The following is an 11,081-nucleotide window of genomic DNA, read 5'->3' on the forward strand; positions in this document are numbered from 1 at the left end:
CTGTATCGTTTGGGGACTACGGCGTAGTGGCCTAGTACGTCCGTAGTCGATGAGTCGAGTGAATTATTACAGAGATAATAATTCACTGAGTTAGAAGGAGTTCTGACAGGTATGACTCACGGCCAGCTCGATATTGGGCCTAGAGGGTCACACACATATGGTAGGCATTGCGATGAGTAGAGGTTCGGATATGAGATATCCGACGGAGCCCTTGTCTTATTGGATGCAGATCTAATACCCACTAGGGAAGGACCCATTAGGGTTTGACACGGGATCTCTATAAATATGAGGGATTCACAGCCTCATAGGCTAGAGTCTTTGCTTGCCTTTCCTATTCTCCTCTCCCTCTCCACCTCAGAGTAGGCCTGGAGTTTTGAGGAGCGTCGTCGCAACCCTGCTGTGTGGATCACCGCTAGAGAGGAGGACGCTTGACCTCCTTCACCCTCTCCTAAGGATCTGCAAGGAAACAGGGATATACGATCTCCCTAGGTAACACAATCTCTATACGCAGTTTTGTGTTTTGCGGATTCTTTGCGCACCAATCTTCGCACGACGACGAACATCTTTTTGGGAATCGGGGATTTTTGTTTTCTTGTTCTTCCGCTGCGCATATGATGTCGCCCCCCAATGATTTCCCAACATATATATATATATATATATATATATATATATATATATATATATATATATATATATATATATATATATATATATATATATATATATATATATATATATATATATATATATATCAAGAGTATCAACAACCTAACACTTTTTATGTATTAGATATTATAATCATATCTTTATATATCATCTATAATGAAATATCTCTCTCTATTGAAAGAGTAAATATGAAGTGGTATGAAGATATCAATTTGAATAATCTCAATAAGTTCTTTCGTATTTTTCTTTATGTACTTAGGTTTTTCTTTGATACAATATATACGAACATCAAAATCAATAAAATCTAAATATTTTAAAATAATATTATTTATTAATTCATATTTCTTTCTTAGAGATATGCATCATTAAAACTACGTTTTAATCCAATATTTAATTACAAGGCCACCAATATCTTTGAAACTTAAGATTTAAATTAATTATGTATAAACCATTATATAAAATTTTAGAATCAATTTTTATTGAATCATAAAATATATTGAGTTTACCATCATTAATAGAATGATAATATCCTAATTTATCAATTCTAAATAGAAAAACTAAATTTCTAAAAATAATAGAAACATAATATTTGTTCACACAATCTACCATATGACCCATCTCTAGGGATAGGCAATAAGTTTCCACTACTATCACTTTTCTTTGAAATGATTTCCCGTAACAACGAATCTTTCATGTTCTTTTGGCTTTCAAGTTCAAAAAAATCTTTGAATATTATTGATAATATAAATCAAAGTACCATATTTAATCTATCAAGTATTAGAATAAACCTCTATAATATTTGATTTGAAAGGTTAAGTTTATATAATTTTTTTTTAACTAAGTCTAACATAGTCACTTTTCATATGTCCTCTATTACTACAAAAAAAAGTACTTTAATGTGATGATTTTTTTTTCATTAGTTTGCTTAATATTTTCAGACCCGATAAATTTATTTGGTGAATGACGTTTTAATATTTTTTTCTTGTTACCAACTCCTTGAGTACACATACTAGCTAGCACATTCAAGTTATATTTATCCTAATTTATATTATAGTATATCTTAAATAGGCTAAACTAAAGAAAAATAGAACTAAAAATAAATTATATGAGGAAAGACTCATCCACATTAATTTCCATCGTTCATAGATCCTCCACGCGAGAAAACCTACATTGCTCATATGTAGGTGATTAGGGCGAATGTGATAAATAACTAGATCGGTAACACCCTTTCGCAAGTGAAGGGTGCTCACAAACAAATATTGATATAAAATAGATCTAATATATTTTTATGATCTAAATTATTTGATTTCAAAACAACAAAACAATTATAGGCATAAAATTTTAATCATGCTTCTTTTATCTGAAAAACTTAATGTCAAGAATTGAAATCAAATAATAATAGATTAAATATTAAATATGCATATCTTTCGATACTATTCTAAGAAACTTTAACATATTTGAGAACGTGCTTTGTAATCTAATTAGCAAACAACAATAACACAAATCTACAACGTGACCTAAACTCTCATTTTTTACTCATCTTATATTTTATAAGACTATTATAAGCGATGGAATAGGGATCAAGAAAGATTGATATAGATATTGTATCGTGTATAGCTCATTAGAGGTCCTATCTATTTATAAACGAGAGCAAAAAATTTATGATAAGTAATTATGAGAGTCTCCTTGATATGTTATCAATGTCATCTCCTAACGAATGTTAATTTTTTTTATATTAGCTTATAATCATATTCAGAATCTAATCAAATTTATAATATATTTTTCTTGATTAAATAGGACCATGTATATTATTGGTGAATGTATTTATACATAGAGAGAGAGAGAGAGAGAGGGAGGGTGAATTGACTTATTTTTAGAAGAACCGATCTGGTCAACTTGATTGGAAGAATATTTTATTATAGATTCATGAACTTGATGAGATAGAAATTAATTGACCAAGCTTCCTATATGCACAGATCAACTTTTTAGTCTGCTTTAGCGATGGATTGATGCTGTGTTGAGGGCTTCTATGGTCTATATGAATATTTTGGCTTGAGTGTGCTGTCTTATGAGGGTTTTCTTGTTGTTATCCTTGTGTTCTAAAGATGCCTCTCTTGCACTGTACCTAATAATAGGGAATCATACTAGTGTTAGTGTTGTTGCATGCTTCTTTCTGGTGTTCCTGGTATTGTCCACGCTTGTTTTGGTTTTCTTTGCCACCATTGTTGTTAGGGATTTCGGATGTAGGTCTTTTTACAGATTCAGCAAGTCATCCATCTTTGTTTTTTCTTTGGATGGATGGATAGCTTGCAGTGCTGTGTTTATTATTTGTTTCTCATGACTTGTAGCTGTTGTCATGATCTTTATGGGATAGATAGAACACTTCAACAAAATATATTTCCATCTGAGATTCTTTTTTGTGTGCTATTCCTGCAGGTAGGAACCGCGTTAATAGAATATATGGGTATTTGATATGGATTGATCATGCTAATCTTGATCATGAATTTATTTCTGATTGCAGTTGTCTGCCTAATCTTTGTCTCCAGATTCATTTTTTTGTGACACAAAATACAAAGGGAAAAAGGAAGGAGAAAATGAACCTTAATATAGACCATCAAACAAGCCAGTTGGGGTCTTTTCCCTGTGATATATTGGCCCTATATCATGCTTTAGTTTGCCAAGGTGACAAACTCTGTGATAAACTACTGTTAGTCTTCAATGCTGAGGAATGCTAATGTGGAGTGCCTGTCAGTTTGCATGTCTTGTAGAATGATCAATATTGATTTCTTTTGACCAAGAAAGGGATTCCCATTTGATCTAACTTTTTTGTGCAGCTTCCTCAGAATACTCTTGTTATTTTTGGTCTTGATCTGTGTTGGCACTTCATAGTCTGAGGTATATGTTCAACTGATCCAATCTCTAAGTAAAAACTTTACAGATCCAATCTCACATTGGAAGTGAAAGAAGAATTTAATCTACTGATAAAGGCCAAATGGATCTGCTACATAACTATGAGTTTAAGCTTACTAAGTATGTTGGATGGATCTTAGAACAAGTGGAAACATTTATAAGGAGCAAAAACAAGTTCAAAGAAAAAACAACAGAAAAGATATGATAGATTTCTGCAAGAGTGACTAAATCTGTTAGTTCAAACTGGTCCTAACATTGCAGGCACATGAGAGGAAGGTTCCTCCTGCTATGCTGCACTTTAGTGCTGATCTGTTGTCACATAGAATGTTCCAGCTAAACAAGAACAGATGGATGGGAGATGATGATCATGATGACACAAGGAAATTAAACTGAATGAAAGCTGCAGCTTCCAAGAGCCTACTGCTCAAAGCCTTATTAGATGACAGTCTAATGTTCTTATCAACGAAACAACAACGATTCTCAAAAAATGATATGATATGATGATCATACCATCTTTAACGATTTTCTTTCATTTTATCCCGTATCGATCTAATACCTAATTACATTCATGGCCGAGCATGCAAGAAATAATGAGACCAATCTGCTGAAATAATTAATTTTTTTAAATCTAAAAAGCCAGAAGTCAATTATGTCTTGTAATGTAGTTCTGAATTTGATTTATGGTCTCAAGTGCATGCATTATTGGTCAAACTAATTATAACAAAGATCCTGATTTCAAACACAATGTACTTCTTTGGTTAGCAACTTAACACAAGGGGATGATAGGTAACCTAACCTGTCTCCTCCTTTCCTAGCTACTGTCTTTCTTTGGATGCTAACAGAGCATTCAGATAGACCACATCTTTTAAGGTTACAGTATCAAATAATTTCCCATTTCATCTTCATGGTAAGTCTAATGTGGCCATGAAAATGATGAGCTGGGAAGAAAAAGCTGACAAGGCATGAGAATATTTGCATGAAATAATGCCTTTTTGCCATCTGGAAAAGCCCCCACAAAACCAGACACTCATTAGATTCTTCAAAAATACATTTGTTATCATCAGTAGATTGCCTTTTGGCAGACTGTCTGTCTTCTGCATGCCAATGGACACTTGGAACAGTGACAGTCATCAAACTCTTAAAAGTAAATGCAAATAATCCATGTGCTTGTCATGGATTGACAATGGAAGTTCAATTACATCTACAGATGTTGCAGGTAGGAACCCAGCCTACTGGATGATACATATGATATCCTATTCTCTCAAAATATGTGCAACAATGCATTATTTGCTCTTAAATGATGACACCACAATGCCTTTTTTTTATTTTTCTAGAGATTGAGTCCGATTCGAACGAGGTGGTATAGCCATCACCCAATTCTTTGGATCTAACTTGACGTTTGATTAACTTTCTAAGGAATGTAAAATAGTTGATCAAATTCTTTCTGTAGAGAAGGAAATAGATGCGTAGATTGCTTGATTCAATAAGGAGCTCTTCTTTTTTTTCCTTTCTGAGTGCTGATGGTTGTTCTATAGATCGATCCCTTTCAACAATATAGATATTGTTTTCTTGAAGAAATCCTTTTTTTTTCTGCATCAGATATGGCAGAGATCTCAGTCTGGAAATGGCATTCAGGTTCTACCGGATGGCCGTCCATGAGAACACACCCGCAGTTTCAGAAGAAGCCCCAAGGTTGAGCCTTCTTGCCCCTCGTTTTGCCATCAGTCAAATCAATTGGTGACTGTTGCTACATCATACATCTCGGTAGAGTCGCTGATCAGCTCTTTCTCGGTACTGTTTTTGTCTGTGAGAAATTGGCACCTGCAAGAACATCGTCTTGCTGCAACCTTTCCGTCGTCAGCAGAATCATACATGCTTCATGTTGCTCCCAGGAAATAAAGGAAGACAAACCGGAGAGCAGAGGCAGGGCAGACAGTACTGTAGCTTTTGTCAACGCAGGTTGTTGCTGCTACTGTTTTGTCCTAATCGACTGCCTGAGCTCTGTCAAATGTCTCTTCTCTCACTCTTCCTCGCGTCCCGAGTGCGCACGCCGACAGCATCCTTTTTAGTCAACCTTCTTCTTTTTCTTCCCCTCTCTCGGGCACCATGTCGTTCTTTGTGTTCACTTGTTCTCCTCGAGACCAGTTCGGTGAGCTGCTCAACTCCCACCTCGTGTCAGTGTCATCTAGTCATCGATTAGTACTCGAGGGATGATAAAAAGGACTCCAAGGACGGCTTGTATCTCTCGTCGTTCTTCGCTGTTTGATCACCATCTGTTTCTTGTCTCATCGGCATGTATCTCCAAGAAATGAGGAGCATCACCGCAAGAGGTTCCCTTGAGTCCTTGTCCTTCTCCAGGAGACACTTCCATTGGATAGTTGGAAAGCTGGGTGGAGGCGAAGGGAAAAGGTTTGGAGAAGAGGAGGAGGAAGAGGAGGGAATCCTTGCGTTCTCCAGCGTCAGCTCGGCACGGTATGCTTACGGTGACGAGGCGTCGGTGAAGCTGGAGACGGCTCAGCCGCAGTCCGAGAGGAAGAAGGTGCTTTCGGCTTCAGCCGCCGGAAAAGCCGTGTCGAGGCTCCGGTCGGTGCTGTCGTTTGCAATCGGCAGTCGGCACCGTCAACTGGGCCTCGGCCACCGGGTCACCGGCACTCTGTACGGCCGCCGGGGAGGCCACATGCACTTCGCGATCCAGGTGGATCCCCGAGCGTGCCCCGCGATGCTGATCGAGCTCGCGACCTCCACCCGCGCACTGGTGAGGGAGATGGCGTCGGGGTTGGTGAGGATCGCTCTGGAGTGCGAGCGGCGTGCGGGGACCGGGAACCGGCGGCTGCTGGAGGAGCCCCTGTGGCGGGCCTACTGCAACGGCAAGAAGCACGGCCACGCCGCGCGGCGCGAGTGCGGACCGGCGGACTGGAGGGTGCTGCGGGCGGTCGAGCCGGTGACGATGGGGGCCGGGGTCCTGCCGGCGGACGGCGGCCCCGACGGGGAGGTGATGTACATGAGGGCGAGGTTCGAGCGCGTGGTGGGTTCCCAAGACTCCGAGGCCTTCTACATGATGAATCCCGACAGCAGCGGCGGCCCTGAGCTCACCATTTACTTGCTTCGAGTTTGATGACAACTCTTTTCTTGCATGGCTTCACCACCTGTTGTTTCTCATGCCATTATGCATTGTTCTTCTCTCATGTTCTGTGTGTATGTAATTTGTAATGCTGGTCAACTGTGGCAGAATCTATTGCTCGGAAAGAGCGAGAACGAAGTATGCACAGTATCAAGTCATGTAGTGCAATATTCCTCTTTGGAAGAGAGAAGTTTAAGGTGTTCTATGGATGAATGTTACCGCAGATCGAGTGATCTTCGAAGGTGATCTTGTTCAGGTTATCTTTTTATGCACTGTTTTGCTGTCCATCCATCATCACAATCTCAAATGTAATGTAGCCAAACATAGTCAAACAACAGTGGTGGTGGTGGTGGTGGTGATTGGCTTTTGTGATACTAAATTGGATGGTGTTTGGATGGAGCTTGAATGACATTTGATGATTGATCACAGTAGAAAGGACAAGTTGAGGAAAAGATGGATTTTGATGCATTTGCTTCAGCTTTGCTGAACACTGCTGAGACAAAGAAAGACATGGTGGACAGAGTATGCAGCAATGAGGCCTCATTTACAGCTAAACAATGTAAGATCTTTCCATGTTTTATGAGGGCTGTGCTTTTTATATTTGAATTGAAACATCATCATCAAAGAGTTTGAGGGATTAATTACATAGAATTAGTCAAACTTTGGAACTCTGCTATGTTGCTGTCAAATTGCAGCAACATTATTGTTTTGCAATGGCAGCATTCAGAGTGGCAAACACAAATCACATTCTTAAAGAGTTTAATGATAAGCTTCATGGAATAAGCTGGACTTATGATGCACCAAAACAGAGTAAGGTACTGGCAATTGCATCAACAGAGCAGCAATTCAGCATCCTTCACATGTTATTGCTAGATTGTATGTATATACTTTTTCTTGTCTTTTCTTCTTGATTTTTTCCTATTTCTTCTAGTCATAATTGGATCTCAGTTGCTCACTCATTTTGTTTGGAATAGTTCTAACCATAGCTAAAAGTTGAGAAGCAACAAGAAAGGTGATGATGATCACATGAACCATATAGTTCATAGCTTCAAAGCATGCCTCATTACAACATCCAAGTACATTCTTTTACACATCAATACTTTGCTAAATCTTGTTTGTGATGTTTTCAGATATAGTTATGTGATGATGCATATTTGATGATCAATATTGAACTGAAGTTTCTGTTCAGTGGAAACTTCAAGTTGGGTTAGATAATGAGTGAATCAAGCAGCAGGAAGAGCAAAATAATTATAATCTGTAGCTTGTCCTTTGTTTATGTAATCCTCCCACCATCCCTTATGCTGATCATAGAGAGTCTTTTGATACTCAACCTTCTTACTATGCTCGATATTAAATGGATCTTGATAAACATTTATCATGATTTAGCTCCAAGTACGATAGACATTAATTTTTTGAGTCCAAATCATTGATCGAAGATGTTTAAATCAAAGATAGTGATAGTATATCCATCAAATCTTATAAGTTTATTCAAGTCATCGTTCACTTCATATGTTGTATTAATTGGGGGTATTATAGTTATGTTTAAATCCAATTTAACATTATTATTAAATTATAGAAGTTAAGGTTTTTCATTATTTTTATTTTAAATCAATAAGAATATTTATTTGAAATAAATAACCCCTATTTACTATTTATAATTTTATTTTTTAAAAAATATTATTCTAAAAAATCCTTTGTAAATGCCTTTTACACCCTCTTTTTTTTTTCGTCAAATGAATAAGTGAGCAGCGACAATCAATGAGTAGCATCATAGTGATGTTGGACAATGTCCTTGGTCACTTGCGTTAAGTTGCCAAGCAACGTACGTCAAATTAGACGGAGAAGGAGGAAAGAGGTGGATGGAGACATATATACAGAGAGAGAGAGAGAGAGAGAGAGAGAGAGAGGGGGAGGGGGGGGGGGGGAGGAGGATAATTTTATCATGTTTCTGTACTTAAAAAATTTATATTGAGATTAGTACCAAAGTGATAGATAAAAAAATAATTTTAATATTTATTTTTATTTTTATTTTTAGTGATTTTACCAGCAAAATTATAATTTCAACTTTGCACATGCTAGAAATGGAAGATATATTGAAATTATCTTTTTACCCATCACTTTTGTATCGATCCAATATGTGATGTCATATGTTATGTTTTTCGTCGATATAATTGATGATGCTATAACAAATAAGGTTATATTTTTTACTTTCAGAATTATATAAATCTCAATATAATTTTTTTTAAGTAGATCAGAATATTAATAAGATCTATGGGAGTTAAGATTCATTTTAACCCTTGTGGTTTTAGCCATAGATCACTTAAGCCCTTACGGTTTATTTGTATGTAAAACAACCTCTACATTTAAAAAATATAATATATAAACTAAAGTCTGTTTACGTAGTATGTTGACTCACAATAAACTATTAATATAATGACACGTATAATTTAAGTTTAAAAAAGAGTTAAAATCTATTTTAGCCAATGTGGTTTTAGCCATGAACTATTTAAGTCATTTACTCACGTCTAAAATAACCCAAATATTTTAAAAAAACGTAGCATATAAGCCCCTCCTATTAAGTTTAAGTTAATAGACATTAGAGTCTGCTTATATGATATACTAACTCACAATAAATCATTAATATAATGATACGTATAATTTAAGTTTTAAAAAATTTAATATTTATCTTGTCGAGGAAGAGAAAACAATAGAGGTTATAATGACAGATAAAGGTGAAGAGGCAGAGGTAGGAGAGGTCGAAAGTGGAGGTAATTGAGAGTTGAACCACCTCGTAGTAGGAGTGATAGGTAGGGGTGCAAGAGATGATGAAGTGAGAAGCGATGAGAATAAAGAAACCTAGGAGGAAGAAGAGGGACCAAGAGACCATACATACATATATATATATATATATACATATATACATATATATATATATATGTATATATATATATATATATATACATATATATATATATATATATATATATATATACATATATACATATATATACATATATACATATATATATATATATATACATATATATATATATATACATATATATATATATATACATACATATATATATATATATACATACATATATATATATATACATACATATATATATATATATACATACATATATATATATATATATACATATATATATATATATACATATACATATATATATACATATATATATATATATATACATATACATATATATATATATATATATGTGTATATATATATATATATGTATATGTATATATATATATATATATGTATATATATATATATGTATGTATATATATATATATATATATATATATATATACATATATATATATATATGTATATGTATATATATATGTATATACATATATGTATATATACATATATATACATACATATATATATACATATACATATATATATATATATATATATATATATATATATTTATATATATATATATATATATATATATATATATATATATATATATATATATATATATATATATATACATAAATATACATATACATATACATATATTGTGATGTCCATGGATCTATCCAATGAGAATCGGATCGTAATGAGATCACGATAATAAGACAGATTCACCTTTAAACACATACCCTAAATAATTTCGATCATATGTTATTCGAGAGAGACATTGAGATAACCAAATAAACTGGTATATTATATACCCGTCCATATAATGGAGGTGGTTGGTCTTATAGCTGTTTGTGTGGGGATACTATAGATACAATGTAGGTGCTCATTGGAGAATGAGTTCATTGATTGATCCACTCACAGAATGTTGAATGGTTGATGATACCTCATTGTCGGAAAGCAATTACGTTATCCCAATAGTGTATTTGGTCCTTAGACTTGAGACACCAAGGATGTCATGTATGAATACTCCACTCTTTGATATCAGACTTATAGGCCTGAAAATTTCAAATCTAGTACAACCGGTTATCAGGAGTGGCAACTAACCTTATAAGAACTATTGAGTGTCGATAAAGGATCATCCGCTCTCGGTGTCATGAGAGGAATATCATGTATTCTTACTTTAAACAAATCCCTGGCCATGGTCATTCAGATTAAGAGAAAAAGAGTTCCATAGGATAATCTGATTAGAGCGAGACTCGAGTAGAAACCGTATGGGTTTGACAACATCATACCCAATATACGGTCTCCGGGGTATTAGATGGATAAGAGACTATATATATATATAGTAAATGAGGACAGACAGGTCTAATAGATTGGATTCCCTTATATGGTTGGGAATTGCAATGTAATGGCCTAGTACGTCCGTAGTTGATGAGTCGAGTAAATTATTATGAGGATAATAATTCACTGAACAAA

At 35.0% G+C, this 11,081-nt stretch overlaps 1 protein-coding gene across 1 annotated transcript; it reads left to right on the forward strand.

Annotated features, from left to right (window-relative positions):
• Nucleotides 1–5,418: 5,418 nt before the first annotated feature.
• On the forward strand, nucleotides 5,419–6,912 carry LOC135587141 (protein MIZU-KUSSEI 1-like). Its single transcript, XM_065078183.1, has one exon. It carries the CDS (start codon nucleotides 5,870–5,872, stop codon nucleotides 6,689–6,691), a length of 822 nt encoding a protein of 273 aa, XP_064934255.1. The 5' UTR covers nucleotides 5,419–5,869; the 3' UTR covers nucleotides 6,692–6,912.
• Nucleotides 6,913–11,081: the final 4,169 nt, after the last annotated feature.

Source organism: Musa acuminata, chromosome BXJ1-1 (genome assembly GCF_036884655.1).
Source record: "Musa acuminata AAA Group cultivar baxijiao chromosome BXJ1-1, Cavendish_Baxijiao_AAA, whole genome shotgun sequence".
NCBI classification, from domain to species: Eukaryota; Viridiplantae; Streptophyta; class Magnoliopsida; order Zingiberales; family Musaceae; genus Musa; species Musa acuminata.